General features: G+C 43.4%; 2 protein-coding genes and 1 long non-coding RNA gene across 3 annotated transcripts; all 3 read left to right on the top strand.

Annotated features, from left to right (window-relative positions):
• Nucleotides 1–52: 52 nt before the first annotated feature.
• Nucleotides 53–4,626, top strand: LOC144583969 (mucin-16-like). The gene is made up of 11 exons (XM_078378834.1): nt 53–247; nt 372–398; nt 523–671; nt 765–832; nt 1,223–1,416; nt 1,724–1,750; nt 1,885–2,033; nt 2,118–2,185; nt 2,818–3,011; nt 3,149–3,175; nt 3,270–4,626. The coding sequence occupies exons 1-11, from the start codon at nt 139–141 to the stop codon at nt 3,446–3,448; spliced, it is 1,191 nt and encodes a 396-aa protein (XP_078234960.1). The 5' UTR covers nt 53–138; the 3' UTR covers nt 3,449–4,626.
• Nucleotides 4,081–19,202, top strand: LOC110072644 (mucin-16). Its single transcript, XM_078379089.1, has 33 exons — nt 4,081–4,210; nt 4,324–4,350; nt 4,484–4,632; nt 4,728–4,795; nt 4,962–5,155; nt 5,284–5,310; nt 5,448–5,596; nt 5,685–5,752; nt 7,502–7,695; nt 7,836–7,862; nt 7,975–8,123; nt 8,217–8,284; nt 8,843–9,036; nt 9,242–9,268; nt 9,382–9,512; nt 9,611–9,678; nt 9,809–9,981; nt 10,441–10,467; nt 10,887–11,017; nt 11,110–11,177; nt 11,288–11,457; nt 12,155–12,181; nt 13,038–13,150; nt 13,469–13,539; nt 14,068–14,231; nt 14,398–14,424; nt 14,876–14,985; nt 15,197–15,264; nt 15,641–15,813; nt 16,329–16,358; nt 16,785–16,927; nt 17,930–17,997; nt 18,658–19,202. The coding sequence occupies exons 1-33, from the start codon at nt 4,081–4,083 to the stop codon at nt 18,854–18,856; spliced, it is 3,432 nt and encodes a 1,143-aa protein (XP_078235215.1). The 3' UTR covers nt 18,857–19,202.
• A 415-nt stretch (nt 19,203–19,617) lies between these two features.
• Nucleotides 19,618–21,308, top strand: LOC144583971 (uncharacterized). The gene is made up of 3 exons (XR_013537919.1): nt 19,618–19,645; nt 20,378–20,511; nt 21,024–21,308. It is a non-coding gene; the product is annotated as an uncharacterized LOC144583971 (long non-coding RNA).
• Nucleotides 21,309–21,455: the final 147 nt, after the last annotated feature.

Here is a 21,455-nt window from a genome sequence, read left to right as displayed (position 1 = left end):
TTCTCTTCTTTCTGTTCTTGGTCAACCAGCTAAGTTCTCCTCTGTTCTTTCAGACCTGTAAGAAACAGTTCCCAACCACAAGGATATCGTCCGGATTCTGGGGTGGATGCCGTCTGCACGTACCGAAATGACTCTACCATGCCCTTCTTTGACCGAGTGAAAGTCTACCACGAATTAGTAAATCTGACCGACAGTTTTACCAAGATAGGACCTTACCAACTGGCGAGATACAGCCTTTATGTGAATGGTAATGAAGTTACTTTATACTGTTTAGAATTAGGTGGAATATCAATGAATCATTTAGAAAATCTTTTACAGTTGTGGCCTAAAATTTCCTATCTCACTGATATTTGTCTCTTCTCTTCTCCCAGGATATCATGAAACCCCTCTGCCAGCAAGTGAGTATAGTGAAAGATTTCATGCTAATGAAAAAATTGAATGAAAAATAGTTTCTTGATCAGGGTACATTTCTGCAGAAAAGTATCAAAACCACTGTTGAATCGTCTGTTCTGTCTTCTGCAGCGGCTCTGCCCACCGTTAGTTCAACACCAGCCCCTGTGCTCATCCACTTCACCGTCAATTTCACCATAACCAACATGAGATTTAAGGAAGAGATGGGGATTTTTCATTCTCAAAGATTCAACTTCACCGAGGCCGCAGTCCTCCACCTGGTAAGTCTGGCTATACCGGAGTTCTGGTGAACCATTTCGACTAAGGTTTCACACTTCCTATTGAGCTGATGTTACTCCTCCTCTCTTTGCCAGCTGGATCAGAAGCTCCGTGATACCAGCGTCGGCCCCGTCTACGAAGGATGCAAAGTCACAGCTTTCAGGTTCGTATAATCTGTGACTCTCTTTTCTGCTCTGGTTGGCCATCATTGTGGTCTCTGAGCATCACACGTGGTATTTTTTCCCTGTGTTGAGTAATATTTTGTAAAATTCTAGGGTTTAACTTTTTATTGGAAATGCATCTAACCTATAGTTATAGGCAGTTTTCAAAATCATCGCAAGTGTGGGCGAGTGGAGTGGAGAATCCTATCTGACATCGAAGGAAGAAATTTAGTAGAAGGATTTCTCCTTCTTTCTGTAATTTCATTATTTATTGTTCTTTACACTCTTTGTCATAAGTTTACAGTTATTTTTTGTTTGCTTGTTTTTCATAAGAGATTCCCTCTCTTTCCATTTGGTTGGACACCTAATAAAGTTCTCCTCTATTTTTTCAGACCTGTTAGAAACAGTTCCCAACCACAAGGATATCGTCCGGATTCTGGGGTGGATGCCGTCTGCACGTACCGAAATGATTCCACCATGCCTGTCTTTGACCGAGTGAAAGTCTACCATGAATTAGTGAATCTGACTGATGGTTTTACCAAGATGGAGCCTTACCACCTGGACAGATACAGCCTCTACGTCAATGGTAGTCTCTCCATATATCTTGTAGTCCTAGTTCTTCTGCCATCTGAAAGAAAACATTTGGCAGTCTTCTCCTTCCATTTTTCCCTTTTTTGCCATTTTTATTATCTAATCTCTCATCTACAATTGCATTAAAGTCACCTAATATGCAGATGTTTTGGTATTCTTTTTCCAATATTGTTTTGTATAGCTTACGATAAAAAATTTTCTTGTTTACTATTAGGTGCATATATTGCTATCATCAAGACCTTTTTTTGATTTATTGTTATTTCTACCCATCTCACTAATTATTGTTCCTTCCCTTTCTCCAGGTTATCATGAAACCCCCCTGCCGACAAGTGAGTATAGTTGAAGAGTTCTTATATATCATGAACAGCACAAAATCAGAATGAAAAAAAATGGGTTGCTGATCAGTGCAAATTTCTGCAGAAAAGTATCAGAACCTCTGTTAAATCATCTCTGTCTTCTGCAGCGGCTCTGCCCACTGTTCGTCCAACGCCGGCCCATGCGCTCATCCCCTTCACCGTGAATTTCACCATCACCAACATGAGGTTTAATGAGGATATGGGGATTTTTCATTCTCAAAGATTCAACTTCACTGAGGCTCCAGTCATCTACCTGGTGAGTCTGGCGTTGTGATGAATGTTTTTAACCAAGGCGTGACAGTTCCTGATGGACTCATGTATCCTCTCCTCTCTTTCCCAGCTTGGTGGGACGCTGCGTGAGACCAGCATCGGCCCGATCTATGAAGGATGCAAAATAACGATGTTCAGGTAGGTCTTGCAACGTTCTAGAGTTGAACTGTTTCTTGGAAATACATCTAAGGCATAGTTTCTGTACGTTCTTTGGGTGTGACATCCATCTTTTTAAATCACTACATTGTGTGAATGTCTTTTATGCTTAAGTCATCTCTCGCGATGAGACTAGAGGTGAACCATCCTTGTGGTCTCGGGGCATCACAAGTTCGTTTGCATCTAGATTGACCCAGAACCTTTTGAATTTCACCTTCTTTCTGTAGCTGACCTAACCCAAAATTACTGGACATCCAGAAGCTAGTTGGTTCCTCACAATCTGGAGGATTCTCTGACTTGCTCGAGGAAAAAAAAACTAACAGAGTCGTTCATCTCATTCTTTCCCAGTCTGCTTACTTACCACCCTTTTCACAATTTCCCATCAATATATTGCCGTCTTTTTGACGCTTTTTATGCTCCATAATTTGTTCTCCCTTTTTCCTCTTGTTTTCACCCTTCACTCTGAATTTCTCTTCTCCTACCAGGCCTGTGAGAAACAATTCAAGACCAACAGAGTACACGGATAATACCGGAGGGCATGCTGTGTTCCTTAAGAAGTTTTTCTCTTCTTTCTGTTCTTGGTCACCCAGCTAAGTTCTCCTTTGTTCTTCCAGACCTGTAAGAAACCGTTCCCAACCACAAGGATATCATCCAGATACTGGGGTGGATGCCATCTGCAGGTACCGAAATGACTCCACTAAGCCCGTCTTTGACCGACTGAAAGTCTACCACGAATTGGTCAACAAGAGTGAAGGTTTTACCAAGATGGGACCTTACCAACTGGACAGATATAGCCTCTACGTCAATGGTACTCAACTGCTTTTAAATTACTTGGATGTAGATCATTTATCAGATTATATTTTACAAACTTTTTTTTTTCAATTTCAGCCAAATATTCTGTTTCATTTGCTGTTTCACTGATAATTGTCTCTTCTCCTTTTCAAGGGTATCATGAAACTCCTGTCCCAGCAAGTGAGTACAGTCCAAAATGTCTTAACTAATGTTCTTCCTACAAACTTCAAATAAAGAGCTGTTGATGGTCACATTCCACCTTTTTTTTCTCCAGCTGTTTTGCCGACCCTAAGCCAAACACCATCCCCTGCGCTCATCCCCTTCACGGTGAATTTCACCATAACCAACATGGGATTTAAGGAAGAGATGGGGATTTTTCATTCTCAAAGATTCAACTTCACCGAGGCTGCTGTCCTCCACCTGGTAAGTCTGGCTATACTGGAGTTCTGGTGAACCATTTCGACTAAGGTTTCAGACTTCCTGTTGAGTTGATGTGCCTCCTCCTCTCTTTGCCAGTTCGACGGGAAGCTCCGTGAAACCAGTATCAGCCCAGTCTACGAGGGTTGCAAAGTCACAGCTTTCAGGTAGGGCTTTGTGAAAATCTGTGAATCTTTTTTCTGCTCAAGTCATCTCTAGGTGAGATAACAGGTCATCCATCATTGTGGTCGGTGAACATTACACACGGTCTTCTCGTCTGTGTTGAGTCATGTTTTGGAACATTCAAGGGTCGAGATTTTCCATGGAAGTCCATCTCATGCATATTTCCTGTACACACTTTGGGTGTGAACGGCACCCTTTTGAATCACCAGAATTTTGGCAGAATGGCTTGGGGAATCCTATCTGACTTCCAAAAAAAAAGAGGAATATTACAGTATGATTTTTCTTTCTTTCTGTAATTTCCTTCTTTGTCATTCTTTACACTACTGGTCTTCTGTTTACAGTTATTTCTGCATAAGAAACAAGATATTATCTCTCTTTCCCCTTGTTTGGATGCCTGTTAAATTCTCCTCTGCTCTTTCAGACCTGTTAGAAACAGTTCCCAACCACAAGGATATCGTCCGGATTCTGGGGTGGATGCCGTCTGCATGTACCGAAATGATTCCACCACGCCTGCCTTTGACCGAGTGAAAGTCTACCATGAATTAGTGAATCTGACGGATGGTTTTACCAAGATGGGGCCTTACCACCTGGACAGATACAGCCTCTACGTCAATGGTAGTAAAATAATTTGGAATTAGGTTGCATATCAAGATATCTTTTAGAGACCTTTTTACTGCTTTGTCCTAAATTTACCCATCTCACTAATAATCGTCCCTTCCTTTCTCCAGGTTATCATGAAAAACCCCTGCCGGCAAGTGAGTATAGTTCAAAATGTCCCACTTAATGTTGCTAATACAAATTATGGATGAAAAAGAGTTCTTGATCAGGGCATGTCTGCGCCGAAAACTCTCAACACAATTGTTGAATCCTTGTCTCTTTCTTCTCCAGCTGTTTGGCCCACTATTAGCACAACACCGGCCCCTGCGCTCATCCCCTTCACTGTGAATTTCACCATCACTAACCTGAGGTTTAGCCAAGACATGACAGTTCTGAAATCCCAAGTATTTAACTTCACCAAGGCTCCGGTCATGCTGCTGGTACGTCTGGCTCCGCTGGAGTTAGGGTGAACGCTTTTGGCCAAGATTTTCACCCTTCCTGTTGGGTTGATGACCTCATCTCTTCTCTTTGACAGCTCAGTGGAAAGCTCCGTGAGACCAGCATCGGTCCAGTTTACGAGGCATGCAAAGTGACAGCTTTCAGGTAAGGCCTTGGTAAAATGTGTGAATCCCTATTCTCCTTTTGGTCAACTCTCACTGAGAAAACAGATGATATATTGTGGTCTCTGTGCATGACAATTATGTGCAGTTATTTGTTTTGCTTTTTCCTTGTATTGGCACTTGGCTGATATTCTCTCTTCTCTTTACAGACTGGTGAGAAATTATTCCAGACCAACACAGTACAGGGATGATACTGGGGTGGATGCCGTCTGCACGTACCGAAATGATTCCACCATGCCCGTCTTTGACCGAGTGAAAGTCTACCATGAATTAGTCAACAAGAGTGAAGGTTTCACCAAGATGGGGCAATACCACCTGGACAGATACAGCCTCTACATCAATGGTTAGTCAACTGGTTTTTAAATTACTTGCATGTAGATGGTCTCTTCATGTGTGTTTTACAGTTTTTTCCAACCGTTTCGGTGTAATACTTCACTGCTTCACTGATAACCCTCTGTTCTCTGTTCCCAGGTTATCATGAAACTATCTTGCCAGCAAGTGAGTATAATGAAAATTTGATACCCGGTGTCCCTAACACAAAATCTTTTTTTAAAAAGATTAGTTTTTTGATCATGGCAAGTTTCTACAGAAAAACTTCAACATTAATGTTGACATTTCCTCCATTTTCCCCCCAGCTGTTTTGCCAACTCAAAGCCCAACGCCGGCCCCTGCGTTCATCCCCTTCTCCGTAAATTTCACCATCACCAACTTGAGGTTTAAGGAAGACATGGGGTTTCTTAATTCCCAAGTATTCAATTTCACCAAAACGCCGATCATCCACCTGGTAAATATGGCTCCCTTGGATGCATTCCTTTCAGCCAGGTTTAGAACTTCCTCTTGAGCTTATATCGTTTATGTCGCCTCTTCCTTAGCTCAATGGGAAACTCCGTGATACCAGCATCGGCCCAGTACATGAGGGATGCAGGGTGACTACTTTCAGGTAGGCCTTCATAAAATGTGTGGATCTCTTTTCTCCTCCTGTGGCCTCTTGGTGAGAAAACAGACAAACCCTCACTGTGGTCCCTGGGCATCAACGTTACATTGTGTGCATCTCTAGGCTGAGCCATATTTCCAAACTTCCTGGAGTTTTTCCATGACAAAACTCAACACGTTCTGCTTGATCCCAATGGACACGCATCTCTTCTAATACTCAGCTCCTTATAGGACACTATAATTCTATGGAATTTAGTGGGCAATTCTTGGTCTTCCTTGGGAAAGAGACACGATGAGATGATTCATCTCATTCTTTTTCTTGGTTGACTTAGTTGCTGCTTTTGTCATAACTTGTTATCATTTTACTCTTGTTTGTTCAGTGTAACTCGTACTGCTTTATTCTCTTTTCTTCCCCTTGTTTGGGCACCCAGCTAAAATTCTCCTCTGTTCTTCCAGACCTGTAAGAAACCGTTCCCAGCCACAAGGATATCGTCCAGATACTGGAGTGGATGCCATCTGCACGTACCGAAATGATTCCACCACGCCCGTCTTTGATCGAGTGAAAGTCTACCATGAATTGGTTAACCAAACTGAAGGTTTCGCCAAGATGGGACCTTACCAACTGGAGAGATACAGCCTCTATGTGAACGGTAGCCAAGTTGTTTTACATTACAGTACTTGGATGTAAACAGTGGATCAGTGTGTGCGTTGTGGGTTTTTCCACAGTTTAACTCCGAGTCTCCCCTGCTTTTTCGGTGTCATTAATAATAATCTTTCCTCTTTCCACAGGTTACCATGAAGCTCCTCCACACGCAGGTGAGTAGAGCTGAAAATTCCTTAATTACTCTTGTTTATAAAAACTCTAAGGATAAAACACATTTGATCATTGCATTCTCCCTTCCTATTCCAGCTGTTCCACCTGGCATTCTCCCAACGCCATCTCCTGACTTCCTACCCTTCACCATGAATTTCACCATAACCAATATGAGATTTAAGGAAGAAATGGGGATTTTTCATTCTGAGATTTTCAACTTCACCGAGGCTCCAGTTATCCACCTGGTAAGTCTGGCTGCACTGGAGTTAGAGTGAACAATTTTGGCCAAGGTTTGGTTGCTCCAGATGGACTGATGTACTCATCTCCTCTCTTTGACAGCTCAATGGGAAACTCCGTGAGACCAGCATCGGCCCAGTCTACGAGGGATGCAAAGTGACGACTTTTAGGTAAGCCTTCGTAAAATCTGTGAACCTCTTTTCCGCTCTGAACATCTTTTAGTGAGATAGCAGGCAATCCATCATTGTGATCTCTACCCAGCATGAGCCAAATTTCACCCAGCATGAGCCAGATTTCAGAACATTCTAGAGCTAAGCATCCTAGAAATTGCCGTCACTCACACTTACTAAATACCCCCAAGTGGGCTTGAAACTAATCTTCTAGTCAATTCTACTTAGAACACCATAACTGCAACATAACTGATTGTAGGATTCTCTGACTGGCTTGAGAATGAATTGTCGTCCGCTCTTTTCTATAATAGGCTTACTTGCTGCTTTTTTCACAATTGATCTATCTTTTATGGTGGTTTGTTCTGCAGTGGCTATGCTACACAGATTAGTCTTTTCTTAGCCTTGAAACGCTGAGAAAGAAATCGAGCAGTATGCGTTTTCTCTTTCATTCTTCAGTTTGCTTCTTTCGTGTTTAAGGTTCCCTCTTTTTCTCCTTCTTTGCGGCAACCAGATAAATTCTCCTCTATTCTTCCAGACCTGTAAGAAACAGTTCCCAACCACAAGGATATCGTCCAGATACTGGCGTGGATGCCATCTGCCAGTACCGAAATGATTCCACCATGCCCGTCTTTGACCGAGTGAAAGTCTACCATGAATTAGTGAACAAGACTGAGGGTTTCACGAAGATGGAGCCTTACCACCTGGACCGATACAGCCTCTATGTCAACGGTAGCCAAAGAGTTCTCAATCTTTTGGATGTTGATGGTGTACCATTGTCTATTTTCTGATTTTTTTTTTCTGCCAGTTTCAGCTGACCACCGCTGCTTTGGATGCTACCTCACTAACATTTATCTTTTGATTTTCCCTAGGTTATCATGAAATCCACAGAGAAGCAAGTGAGTATCCCTCCACATAGACACAAAACCTAAAAGAAAACCAGGGTTGATCATGGCAAGGTCCGATTTAAGAACAACAACAAATCATCGCCTTTTCTCCTTTCTTCTCCAGCTGTTTCACCCACAACCACCCGACCCCCTGCTCCCGCAACTAAACCCTTCACCATGAATTTCACCATCACCAACTTGAGATATAAGGATGACATGGGGATTGTTAACTTACAAACATTCAACTTCACCAAAGCTCCAGTCCTCTACCTGGTAAGTCTGGCTCCGCTGGAGCTCAGATCCATGACTTTCAGTCAGGTTTGGCCCTTCTTCTTGAGTTGACGTACCCTCTCCGCTCTTTGACAGCTGGACAGGAAACTCTTCAACACGAGTATCGGCCCAGTCTACGAGGGATGTGAAGTGAAAGCTTTCAGGTAGGGTCTTCTAAAGCACACAACCTTCAAGTCTATCTTGCTGATACAACACTTACTTTCATTACATTTCCCTGGAGATGCGATGAGCACTCTGTGGTTTTCCAAGTCTTATGATGCTTCCTCAGCAGCCTCCCTCTACATCACACAGATTTCATGACTTCCTGCAAAAATGAAACTCTGGTGATGTACTTCCCCTTCAGTATCTGCCCCTCAGGGTCCTGTGTAGGAAACTGAGTGGCTTTGTGTCCTTCCTGGTGAGTTCTGCACAGCAAGAAAGCCACTGTTTCCAGGAACAACCACAATCCCGCATAGGTTTGCATCTTTGCTGCAATTGCTAGCTGATTCCTATGTAGGAAAGTGGCCATCCTGCGCAGGAAAGTGGCCATCCTGTGCAGGAAAGCGGCCATCCTGTGCAGGAAAGTGGCCATCCTGCTCAGGAGTTGTAATAGTTCTGTGAAGCTTGGCACTGTTTCCTGAAAAAAAAAAACAAGCACAAATCTTCTAAGTAACCCCATGACAATTTTCGCGCCTTGCTGAAATTCTCTCTTCTCCTTCCAGACCTGTAAGGAATAATTCCAGACCAAGAGAGTACAGGGATAATACTGGAGTGGATGCCATCTGCAAGTACCGAAATGACTCCACCATGCCCGTCTTTGACCGAGTAAAAATGTACCATGAATTAGTGAACAAGACTGAGGGTTTTACCAAGATGGGACCTTACCAACTGGAGAGATACAGCCTCTATGTGAACGGTACTTAAGTGGTATAAAATAATATGAAATTGATAATATTCCAGTGTGTATTTTTTGGGGGGGGGAGGCTCTTCTATCATGTTCACCTTGAAACTCCACTGCTTTTACTATCTCACTAAGAAGTCATCCGGGTCATTATCTCTCCCCAAAATTCCTCTGTTTTGTAGAACACTAACGTTTCTCCTTTTTCCCCCTTCCTACCTAGGTTATAATGAAGTCCCTCTAGAAGCAAGTAAGTACAGAGCAACATTTCTCTGCTATCTAAGGAAACCTGGCCATACAAACAGGTTGAAGTCTTCAGCAGAGGAGCGCAGTGAGATTTTTAAAATTCTCCTTCTATTCCAGCCGCTTCGCCGACTCCAAGGACCGAAAAATGCACTGTAAATTTTACTGTGACCAACCTCAGATACAGACCGCTGATGGGAGACCCCAATTCGGAGATCTTCCAGTCCACAGAGAAAGTGCTCACCACACTGGTGAGTCTGGCTAAATTCCGGGGGTGTGAATTGGTTGTTATTCAATAGACCATGGGTCCTTTGCGTTGGGTCTACTCAACATCCTTTCTCTTGTCCAGTTTGGGAGAGTCACTGCCACCACCAGCATCGGTCCAGCGTTTCTGGGATGTAAAGTCACTACTCTGAGGTAAGCCGTCCTCCAAAATCTGGCCAGCACGTTTGAGCTCTGCATGTAAACCAGCGATGGGAACTTCTCTTTCTCCTCCCTTTGAGGTGTTCCAAATTCCTTCACTACCGTACTTCCTTTCCTCCCTCAGGCCTGTGAGAAACAGAGGTGACACTGGCATGGACGCCCTCTGCACGTACCGAAAAGACTCCACCGGGCCCGTTTTTGACCACGTGAAATTATACAGAGAAATTGTAAACAGGACTAACGGCTTCACCAAGATGGGGCCCTACGAACTGGAACGAGACAGTTTTTACGTCAATGGTAACTAAGTGTTTAGAGTATGGTCGTTCCCCGCCCTCCCCCCGATTAATTACACCAAAGATGTGCAGTTACAAACACATTGACTAGAATTTCACCATTGTTTGTATAACTACCTTTGTCCGATTGCGTCTAGTTGATAGGGGGCCAGAGCGTAACTGTCCCTGGACTCAACCAAGCAACTAAGATGTTCCCCAACACTTCATTCATTAGCAACAATTAGCCACAGTGATTTGTGCAAACCATACATGAACACTAACAGGATTCTGTTAGATGAAATCCACGTTGTAACCGTTTTATTCAGCTCCTTTTTGTGCGTAATCTCCATTTGAGACTGGAAATTTCAGTCACTGGATCTGAGACAAGATTAGGAAAGTTTTGATTCCAGTAAGTGTTCTCATCGATGCAGCCTTGAAAAACATTGATTAGCTTGCAATGATTTCTTGTTTGATTGCCTTCTAGGTTATAATGAAGCCCACCTGCAACCGGGTAAGTATAGAATCGACAATTAGGGCTAAGTTTGGAGTCAACTTCAAGATATGCATGGAGCCGTAAGTTAGATTTGGTGTTCAGAATAGATCCCAATTCAGCCTGGATGGGGTCTCAGACCAGCATTGGTTGGTAAACTTCCCATAGAGTCATATCAGTAAACTGCAATGGTTGTAACTTTATGATTCACATTGGGAATCTGGACCCAAATTTATTTGTACCTTTACCCCACATCGATATCTGGCTATTTCTCTTTCCTGAGGGTCCTACGAAAGTTGGTTTGTGATTCCCCACCTGCTATACGGCTGGACTAAAAACTCTTAATTAGAATCTATCTGAACCCTGAGAAATCCAAGCACGTGGAGAGGAAGATTAAAGCATTTGTTGATTAAAGTATTTGTGACACCATTTTATTCCAGCTGTCCCGCCCACCCCAACAGCCAACAATTTCACCGTGAATATCACCGTCACCAACCTCAGATACAGGCCGCAGATGAGAGATCGCGGTTCAGAGGTCTTTGCTTCTGCGGCCAAGGTGCTCAGCACCCTGGTAAGTCCAGCCCTTCCAGGAAATCTGAATTATTTGCCATGCGCAGGAGACGGTATCCTAGTCATCCGCTCAACATCTTCTTTCTTCTTCAGTTTGGTAGAGTCGCCGTTGCCACCAGCATCGGTCCGACGTTCTCTGGATGCGAGGTGACATCGTTGAAGTAAGCCTTCCTCTCATGTTTGTTGGATGTCCTTCTCCATCCGTCACTTCCACCTCTGTTTCAGCGGTTCAGACCCATCTTACTAACATCCTTCCTGTCCTTTCCTACAGATCCATGCGGAACGGAGACACCGGGATGGACGCCCTCTGCAGCTACCGGAACAACTCCGACGGGCCCATCTTCGACCGCGTGACCTTGTATCGCGAGGTCGTCAACAAGACCAACGGCTTCACCAAAATGGGACCCTACACCCTGGATCGAAACAGCCTCTACATCAATGGTAAACAAGCGGATTTTGAGTATTTGAATAAACGCAGGTTGTTGTTTTTCAAGGGTTTGAAAAACCTTTGAACTTCTGTCCTTATATTTACCAAAACCTGCTCTTGTATCAGTTTCATCTCCGGGTCCCAATCCAGTCTTTTTGGGGCAACAAAGCATATATTGGCCACATACCCTGCCCTTAAAGAGCAAAGACACTTCTCTAGAGATGATCCTTTCAGTCTCTCCTCAAATCTAGACCTGCTTAGCTTGACCCCTTTTCTTGCCCTCCATGTCCCTAAATCTTGGCCAAAGACAGAACTTTAAATCCGAGCAAGATTTAACACAAAGATTCTTCCACGCTGTTTACCACCAGCTTGCTACTTGAATAATCTGTATACAGCTGTGGTCCCCGACCTTGGGCCTCCAGATGTTCTTGGACTACAACTCCCAGAAGCCTTCACCACCATCTCTGCAGGACAGGATTTCTGGGAGTTGAAGTCCAAGGACACCTGGAGGCCCAAGGTTGGGAACCACTGGACAGGACATACTTCTCTGTTTGAATCCATTAGTCCATTGGTCAACCATTAATCTTCTGCTATGCAGGGAATAAATCAAAACCTTAAAGAACTGGAATATTGGTGCATACTTCCTCTAGATTCATCTCGAAAGACCAATTTCTGAGCTAAAAGTGACCTTTTCCTTTTTTTTCCCCTTAGGTTATAATGAAGCTGTCCTGCCAAGAAGTAAGTGTTTGTGTTAATCATCTTAATTGGAAGGTATTAAAGCATCCACCTTTAACTAACTGTTTCACCACAGAGTTAAGACAGTGCTGGTTATCAACCCAGAATTTTCCCACACACACACCTTCAAGACTGTTGTATAAACCACATGCAAATTCACTCCGAATGATCAGTTAAAATGGGATCTGATCCATAGAGGGTTCTTTAAAACAGGTGGCAATCATTTAAAAAAATATATCAATAAATACAGGCATGGAGATGGGGTCACAGAATCATCAGTTGAAGTCCAGTCGTATGTTGCAACTAGAGTAGGCCCATTAAATCTTTAGCGGTTTGGTGAGTCAAGAGCTCCAGAGGCTCCATTGATTCAATGGGCTTTCTAGTGGATTTTCAGCCATAGATTTATAGAGCAGGAAGGGACTCCCTAGAAGGGTCATCTAGTCCAAACTCCTGAAGAACCACAAAATCCACCTCTAGCTCTAGGGTTTAGATACCTGGCTGTGGATCCAGAGGTTGGGAGTTCTATTCCCAACTGTGCCCCTCTGACAGGAGCTGGCCTTAATGATCTATATAAGGTCCCGTCCACCTCTACCATTCTAAGGTTATAGACTGGTGACCTTCTAATCTTTGTTTGGAAACCTCCGAGAAATGTGACTCTACCAGCGTGTGAGGAAGGCCATTCCACTGTCAATCAACCTTCTACGGACCAGAAGTTCTTCCTAGGGCTTGAACTGGTATAACACCAAGATTTTACTTGAAGAGCATCCAAAGGACATGAGAAAAGGAAATATATGGCAGTGTGGATAATATATGACCTCAATAGAAGTTTGACCATTGAACTTTTTGCATTCTGTTCCAGCTGTTGACAATTTCACGGTGAACTTCACCATCATCAACCTCAGACATAGGCCACAGATGGAAAACCATGGTTCGGATATCTTCCACTCCACCGCAGTGGTGGTCACCACGTTGGTACGCCTGGCTTCTTTCCAGTGGGTTTGTCAAATGGAGGGGGAAGGTTGGCTTATAGCTGTGGTTGGGTCACCATAAATTGTCCAGAAGCTGTACCCTTTTGAAGCCATATTAGATCCCACCAGCGACACCCAACACTTTTCAAACAAGAAGGTTACTTCACCATTTACCACAGGACTGGTTACCTCTTTGCATAAGTTCAGAGAAAGCCCAAACCAATGATTGAGTGTACAGAGTAGGCCAGGAAGATTCTGGCCCTAGTATTGATGATTTAGGATGGAAACGTTGGAGATAACTCAACTTACATCTCTTTCTTAGCTTGGTGGGATACTCAACAGCACCATGAGTATTGGTCCAGCATACTTGGGATGCAACGTCACAATGCTAAGGTACTTACAGTTGATTGATTTTATTGATTAATTGATTGCTTAATTGAGGGATCTGATATGCTGCTTCTCTCCCCATCAGTGGACCTCAATGATCAATTAAAACAACAGAATAAACACTTAAGAACAATAGATGTGACATTAAATGCACAATTCATCAGGGAATAATATTAAGAGCTATCGTTTAAAAACGCCGTTGAAATCTCATAAACTCATTTGCCAAGCTCTACGGAGAGAAAGGGTTCACTCTGTTTTGATGGATTAGGCATTTTCACACCGTGTCCGAGCCAAGAACTGTACAACAAATTTGGGAGAAGTGCAAACCCAGAAGGATTTCTATCTCAAAAAGTGAACATTGGGTGGGCTTACTTTAAAAAATGTGTATGGAACAAAATGTTCAACCAACCCCATAAAGAAAGGAACTTTGCCTAGATCTGATTGTCTCTTGGGCAACGGTGATGTCTTCTTTATCTCTTTGGGAGAATCCAGACTTGTTCTGCTAGGTTTCTCGTCTTTTATTTCCCTTTCCAGACCTGTAGGAAAGAGGGGAGACACAGGAGTTGACTCCGTCTGCACTTACCGAAATGTCTCCCAGTTGGAAAGGACAAAACTGTACCACGAAATCATTAACAGGACCAACGTTTTCACCAAAATGGGGCCCTATAGGTTGAGTCAGAACAGCCTTTTTGTCAACGGTAAGCGGTTGCGTATTTGCTTCGAGGATCACGGCTGGTCTTTGCATGGGTGTGCCATAGAGCTGTTGGAATGGAATTCGGCTTATCTTTGGAGTCGGCTCTATCCTTGCGGACATTTGTCCAAGACGGAGTTGGTCATTTGGTAACAGCTCTTTTTCTATTCCAGGTTACCATGAAGCAATCCACGCCACAGGTAAGGTACACGGGAGAAATGGTAGTTATAAGTATTGTGAATTACAGCTGAGGACCACTCGGCTAAATCTGTCTAAGAACTGGCCCATCAGGGTGCCAAGAGAACAAGGTCTGAGAGCTTGGTGGCCCTCAGATCCCACCATTGGTGGCATCCAGCCGGTTCACGGCTCTCCATGGCCATTTTTAGCTAAATCAAACCAAAGATTGCATCTTCTAGGCACTTCCAGTTTGTTCTTAATGGTGGTGATGGGCCCCTTAATTTCCCAGAACAGAAAAACTGCTACTTCTAGAGGACTTCCACTTGATGGTCCTGCAAATATCACCAGATGCATCTTTCCCAACATGAACCAGAGCTCTGATGAACAAGCTGCCTCTTAAAGTTTATCTTCTCTTTTCTCTTCTCTTCTTCTCTTCCATTGTTCAATCCTCTACCATCCCACATCTAATACCAGAGGGCAACTTCACAGTCAACTTCACTGTAACCAACCTCAGGTATCGGTCTGAGATGGGAAACCCTCAGTCAAGGGTGTTCAGCCTGTCCACAAACACAGTCGCTGGAATGGTAAGTTCTCTGGGACTGGAAGGCAACCATACATTTTAAGTTTGGTTGATCTTGAAACTGCCACCCTAGTCTTTCATATGCCCCAAGGCTCCCTTCTGCAACAGATAGACCTCTTTTTGGAAGTGTTTGCTGACGTCTTTGTAAAATATCAAAACACTGACATTTGCTAAACCAACATAGGTATGTATTGAAATCTACTTTTTATGTCTAGCTGGATCACATATCAGAGAAAAGCAGCATCGGCCCTTTGCTGACGGGATGCAGTGTTTCCAATTTAAGGTAAGAGATGTGGAACAGAAAATTGTTGCAGGAATTATCCTGTTCTGGAGGAAAGGGGTGGCAGAGCAAAAGAATGTTGTCTGGAAAGCATGTTGTGTTTTAGGGGGAAATATATCATAATTTATCCCTTGCCACAGCCACCTTTGGTCTCGTATTCAGACTTGAAAAGTGTGGTGCGGACTGGCACATCTCATAATGAAAAAGGAAGTATCTCTAGATGTATCCTAGATAAATATATGGAAACTGTCCAGCTGCTTACATCATGGACTATTGTGCGAGTAGAAGAAATATAAGGATTTGGTCCTAGAAGTGTTGACCCAGAAAAATGGAAGGTTTCCCCATCTGGACACAGATTTTGAGTGTTTCTCTTTTCCAGATCCATTGACGAGAGAAAGAAAACCGGAGTGGATGGAGTCTGCAACTATCAGAAAGACCCGACAATGTCCACTTTTGACCGAGTGCGGGTATATCACGAGTTTATCAACACAACAGATGGGTTCACCAAGATAGGGCCCTATACACTCGACCGGGAAAGTCTTTTTGTAGATGGTAAGCAACAAGGTTTTGAGATTAGTTTTAGAGTGAGAGACACATCTGTTTCTGTTTCTCACACCTTCCGATGGTTGCAGTTCCTGAGTTCTTTCCATCATCAACATGGCTGGTTTGGGGAATTTTGATAGCATCTTGGGGAAAATGAACCGAAATGAAGTTCTGCCAGATTCAAGAGATACCACTGCTTCTGTTAATAGTAGTTAACAGGACCATGTTGTACCTACGATGTAGCTACGGGTAATGGCGCCCACACCATCACTAACATGGTGGACTACCTAGAGAGACTCGAAGCTAAATTGTGAAGAGTTAAACACAGGAAGTGATGGGTCTGGAGGGTGGAACTTCTCATGTTGGGTTTTCCAAATGCCAGCAGGATGTGCCAGGGGATGAACCACCTCTGAGTTATGGGTGGCAAGCTTATTATGAGACTGGATCCCTCAGAGGTGCCATTCGCACCTCAATGTGCTTTGCAATGCTTTGGTTTTCTTATCAAGTCTCTCTGTCTCTTCCAGGTTATCATGAACCACCAATAGAGCAGCAGGGTAAGTATGCTCTTATATATCAGGAAATGCAGAAGCATTTAAAAATTGTATTTAGACTGTTGCATTTAGAAGATTAGGTGTGTCCAGTTGCTTGTCTTCCTAGTTAATGCAAAAGGAATGGTTTTCGTTTTGCTGGTGCAAATCCTGTTGCATGGCTCTGCCACCACAATGTGAACATCTCAGAAGCCTTCCTGCCTTCCTCCCATCCATCCATCCATCCATACATACATTCGTTGTTAGATCCATCCGTCCGTCCGTCCGTCCGTCGCATTGCATTAATGAAGGGATGAGCCATATATACCCCTTAAAAACACATGAGGTTCCACATCATCCTATAACTTCTCTAAAAGGCATTTTAAAAAGAATAAGAAATGGAGACCTGGATTTCTCTCCTATTTTATTATTCTTTTTCCCTTCTCTCTGCAGGCTTCATCCCATTGAGTAACCGCCCTGCAGGAATTGAACAATTCACAACAAATTTCTCTGTCATCAACCTCCGATACAGACCAGCCATGAGTGATCCCCGATCCACAATCTTTGATTCCACACAACAGGTTTTTACCACCTTGGTAGGTCTAAGGTGTTTTGAAGAACACAGCAATTTGGGGCTTTTATTTGTTGCTGTTGTTTAGTCGTTAAGTTGTGTCCGACTCTTCGTGACCCCATGGACCAGAGCCCGCCAGGCCCTCCTGTCTTCCACGGCTTCCTGGAGTTCAATCAAATTCATGTGGGTCGCTTCAGTGACCCTGTCCATCCATCTCGTCCTCTGTCGGTCCCCTTCTCCTCTTGCCCTCACACTTTCCCAGCATCAGGGTCTTTTCCAGGGAGTCTTCTCTTCTCATGAGATGGCCAAAGGATTGGAGCCTCAGCTTCAGGATCTGTCCTTCTATTGAGCACTCAGGGTTGATTTCCTTCAAATAGATAGGTTTGTTCTCCTTGTAGTCCAGGGGACTCTCAAGAGCCTCCTCCAGCACCACAATTCAAAAGCATCAATTCTTCGGCGGTCGGCCTTGTTTATGGTCCTGCTCTTACTTCCATACATCGGTACTAGAAAAACCATAGCTTTGACTATGCGGACCTTTGTTGGCAAGGTGATGTCTCTGCTTTTTAAGATGCTTTTCTAGATTTGTCATCACTTTCCTCCCAAGGAGCAGGTGTCTTTTAATTTCGTGGCTGCTGTCACCCTCTGCAGTGATCATGGAGCCCAGGAAAGTAAAATCTGTCACTGCCTCCATATTTTCCCCTTCTATTTGCCAGGAGGTGATGGGACCAGTGGCCATGATCTTAGCTTTTTTGATGTTGAGCTTCAGATCATTTGAATAAATATTTGAATAACTTACTATTTTTAGCTTTCAAATACTGTCTTTTTAAGGCACACTACCTTGGGTCCTTTTCGTGGGGGAAGGTGGGGTAAAAATATTAAAAATTTAAAAAATATATATTATAAAAATAATTGGAAGGCCATATGGGACCCACTGCTGGACTAATTCAATCCTGCCATTGGTTTGGAAATTAATAAATTTCTTATCTTTAACTTGCATTTGGCTAACAAGTGGTCCTTTTATACCTAGATGGGTCGAACGTTTAAAACAAGCAGCATTGGGCCGGCTTTCATGAGATGCAACGTTACGACTCTTAGGTGAGGCCTGGTGAAAAGTTGTGTGAACATTCTCTGGATCATTGAGAAGTGTGTGATTCATTGATGCTTTCTCCAACAATCAATTTAATCTGTATTTAGTCACCAATTAAGTTTTGTGTCTTGTTGAAGTTGAAGGGAATGTTTATCAGGGAAATTCACTCCATGTAGGATGGGTTTTTGCCTCCTCTTAACCATTTGCTCAAAGCATGTCACCTCCTGGGCAATCCAGAGGCAATCGGGAGTTATACAATGGCTACGAACCATTTTGGAGTTCGTATCCCCAATGAAAAGGAAAAAAAGGGTAGGGGAATAGTCTCAAAACAGTTCCTCAACTCCAGCAGAGTAGACCCATAGAACCATTTACTAGAGGGTGAGCCCGCATGCTTGTGACTCTCACATGGTTTCCATGCAGTAGCTCCAAAATCAATGGGAAGGGTCAAACCACTCGGGGTTTAAGTCCGAACCTTGCAAGAGCATACCTAGGGGGCCAAACCTATTTTTTCAGATCGGGTTCTGTATCTCGAGCTTGTTTCTGTAGACCTAGAAAAGATCTACTACCCTCAAAAAAAAGGGACTAGCCAGGATTGAAGCCCTCATGAGTTGAAGCCATAACAGCATGTGAAACTCTACCAAGTATTGAAAAGATTGATTTTTTTACAGATCTTTGCCTGCTGGGACCGGCACTGGGGTAGACTCAGTCTGCGCTTACAGAAGAGAAGCTACGGCGCCCTCCTTCGACCGACTGGAGGTGTACCACGAAGTCGTGAACAAGACCCAAGGCTTCACAAAACTGGGGCCCTACGAGTTAGATAAAACCAGCCTCTTTGTGAATGGTAAATTGTGGGTTATTGCTCCTTGAGCTTAAAAAAGAAGGAATAAGGAAACAGACTGGGTTGAGATGTTATTTCCAAGGTTGTCCCATTGGCCTCACTGAGGTTGATGTTCTTGTGATGATGACCCAAGGAGAGGGAGGAAGAGGAGGAACAGAGCCAAGCCCACCCCCTTGCACTCATTCAAGGAAAGGCGAGATGGAAAAATAACTCATAAATTACATATATCATCACAGTCTGACCCCAAAATGGTTTAGGTCTCTGGCTGCAGAGCTAGAGGTTGGGAGTTCGAATCCCCCACAGGGCCTTCTTGACAAATGCTGGACTAGATGATCTATAAGGTCCCTTCCAGCTCTGTCGTTTGAAGATGATGATGATGATGATGATGATGATGATGATGATGATGATGATGATGATGATGATGATGATGATGATGATGATGATGATGATGATGTTTAGCGACCCACAAAAGCTGGTGAGCAGCTCAAATGGGTTTTGAAATCAAGGAGTTCCTTATTTGTTCAAAATAGACAAGGAATATTTTTTTAAACTTACATTAGTATTAATGGAGAAAAAATAAATTGTTTTAATGGAGACACAAGAGAATAAAAATACATATTGCTATAATTTTGTATGATTAAAAACTTACCCACAGCACTTCTGCATACCTCTGGTGAAACATCAGAGAGCTAGAGAATTATTCTCATTGGCCTTTCCAAACATATCGATATAAATGCAAATGCAAACAACAATACAATATAAATAAGAATGTTGTATTTTTTTCTTTTCAGGATATAATGAGCCTTCAAATCATCTTGGTGAGTAGTTGGAAGCTGTAAAAGACACTTAAATGCCTTTTTCCCAACATGTCCCGTGTCTCTGCTCAAATTGGATTGATACAAAATCTTATTTTGAGGAGGAAACGGTGGACTTAACTGTAGATCTGGTGTGTTCCAGTTTTGGGGACCCACCACCCCCCTCTGACAGAACCCTGCCTTTCCTGCCCTACAGCCAAATAAACCTTGTCACTGCAAGGGAAGGAGAAAAGCTGGCCACCCTGAATATAAAGACCCCGAGATATGAGAGATGATGATTTTTCAGATCTCCTGCACTTGTTATCAATTACTCTATTGGATTTTCAGATTTCTTGGACTATGAACCCCATCATTCCCCGTTCTGGGAGATCTAACTGGCTTACGCATAACTAAATGTGGCTCGCCTTGGAGGAAAGGCCTGAAAAACCAAAAAGCTTGGAGACTGAGCTAGGCCGAGTTCCACCCAAACTTCCTGTTCCTGCCCCAGTGGGAGCTGGGAGCTTCCTTTCTGTACAGGAAACTAGGCCGAGCTTGGCCTAGCCCAAACTCAAAGCTTTCCAATTTAGGCCTTCCTTCCAGGTGAGCCAAATTCGGGGGTCGGCAGAGTAGGTGCAAGACAGGCAGAACTCCCAGCATGGGGAATGATGGGATTTGTAGTCAAAGAATTCCAAAAATTTCCATCCCGACTTGATAAACCTCTCTAATTTTGATATTCATCCTTGTTCTTCCTTCCAGGACACCGTCCTTCCAGATTTGCTCCAGATGGGTTGGGTTATGAACTCGGCTTCACAATTGTCAATGAGAACTTGACCAACACCGATCCATCCTCTCCAGAATATAAAGAACTGGAGTCTGCTGTGAAAGAGAGGGTGAGGATTTTTTTTCCATTGATAAAATGGAATTTATCCATGATAAAATGTGCAAGAGAGCCAGAAATAGGAGACTCAGCCAAACAGGTTTCAGCATCTGGCTGTGGAGACAGCGGTTGGGAGTTCGAATCCCTCACAGTGCCTCCTTGACAGCGGCTGGACTAGATGATCCGTAGGGTCCCCTCCAGCTCTAAGAGGATGATGATGATGATGACTCCTTCGATAACCTTGAACCAGCTGCCCTCTTGGGCAACCTTACAGGGTCGTTATGAGGAGAAAGCTGGATGAGGAGACACATATAGATCATCTAAATGTGGGATGAAAAAGGAATTAAGAATGATAATATCCTCTTGGTCATATCTAACTCAATCTTTACAGGGTTTTTCTTCTTCTTTGAAAAATCCATTGGATTGTTCAATTTTTATTGCCATTTAAGTTTTTAATTTCTGTTTTGATTTTCGGAGGCAAAGGAGTTGATTTTCCGCAAACAAAAATACTGTATCTCATTTCAGCTCAACCGCCTCTTCCGACAGAGCCCCATCAGCAACGGATTCAAAATTTGTGTTGTTACTGGACTGAGGTCAGTTTTTTGTGTGTGTGTGTGTGTGTGTGTGTGTGTGTGTGTGTGTGTGTGTGTGTGTGTGTGTGTGTGTGTGTGTGTGTGTGTGTGTGTGTGTGTGTGTGTGTGTGTGTGTGTGTGTGTGTGTGTGAGAGAGAGAGAGAGAGAGAGAGAGAGAGAGTGTGTGTGTGTGTGAGAGAGAGAGAGAGAGAGAGAGAGAGAGAGAGAGAGAGAGAGATTTCCCCAAACCCCCCGAATAACTGGCCTACAATTCCCATCATATCCGGCCAGTTTAGGGGATAATGGGACTTGGAAGCTAACATAACAATTGAGGAAAGCCGATTATTTCTTTTTCTTACCATTTTATCCCGGGGTATCTGGAATA

Source organism: Pogona vitticeps, chromosome 7, assembly GCF_051106095.1.
Source record: "Pogona vitticeps strain Pit_001003342236 chromosome 7, PviZW2.1, whole genome shotgun sequence".
Taxonomy (NCBI): Eukaryota; Metazoa; Chordata; class Lepidosauria; order Squamata; family Agamidae; genus Pogona; species Pogona vitticeps.
Note: the sequence above shows the minus strand (reverse complement) of the source record. Positions and strands in the feature narration are given on the sequence as shown.

Coding starts and splice junctions, on each gene's coding strand:
- LOC110072644 (XM_078379089.1), top strand. CDS start 4,081: ATGTACCGAAATGATTCCACCACGCCTGCCTTTGACCGAGTGAAAGTC. Junction 5,311..5,447: donor TGAAACTATCTTGCCAGCAA/GTGAGTATAATG, acceptor TTTTCCCCCCAG/CTGTTTTGCCAACTCAAAGC. Junction 14,986..15,196: donor CAAACACAGTCGCTGGAATG/GTAAGTTCTCTG, acceptor TTTTATGTCTAG/CTGGATCACATATCAGAGAA.
- LOC144583969 (XM_078378834.1), top strand. CDS start 139: ATGCCCTTCTTTGACCGAGTGAAAGTCTACCACGAATTAGTAAATCTG. Junction 833..1,222: donor TGCAAAGTCACAGCTTTCAG/GTTCGTATAATC, acceptor CTATTTTTTCAG/ACCTGTTAGAAACAGTTCCC. Junction 1,751..1,884: donor TGAAACCCCCCTGCCGACAA/GTGAGTATAGTT, acceptor TGTCTTCTGCAG/CGGCTCTGCCCACTGTTCGT.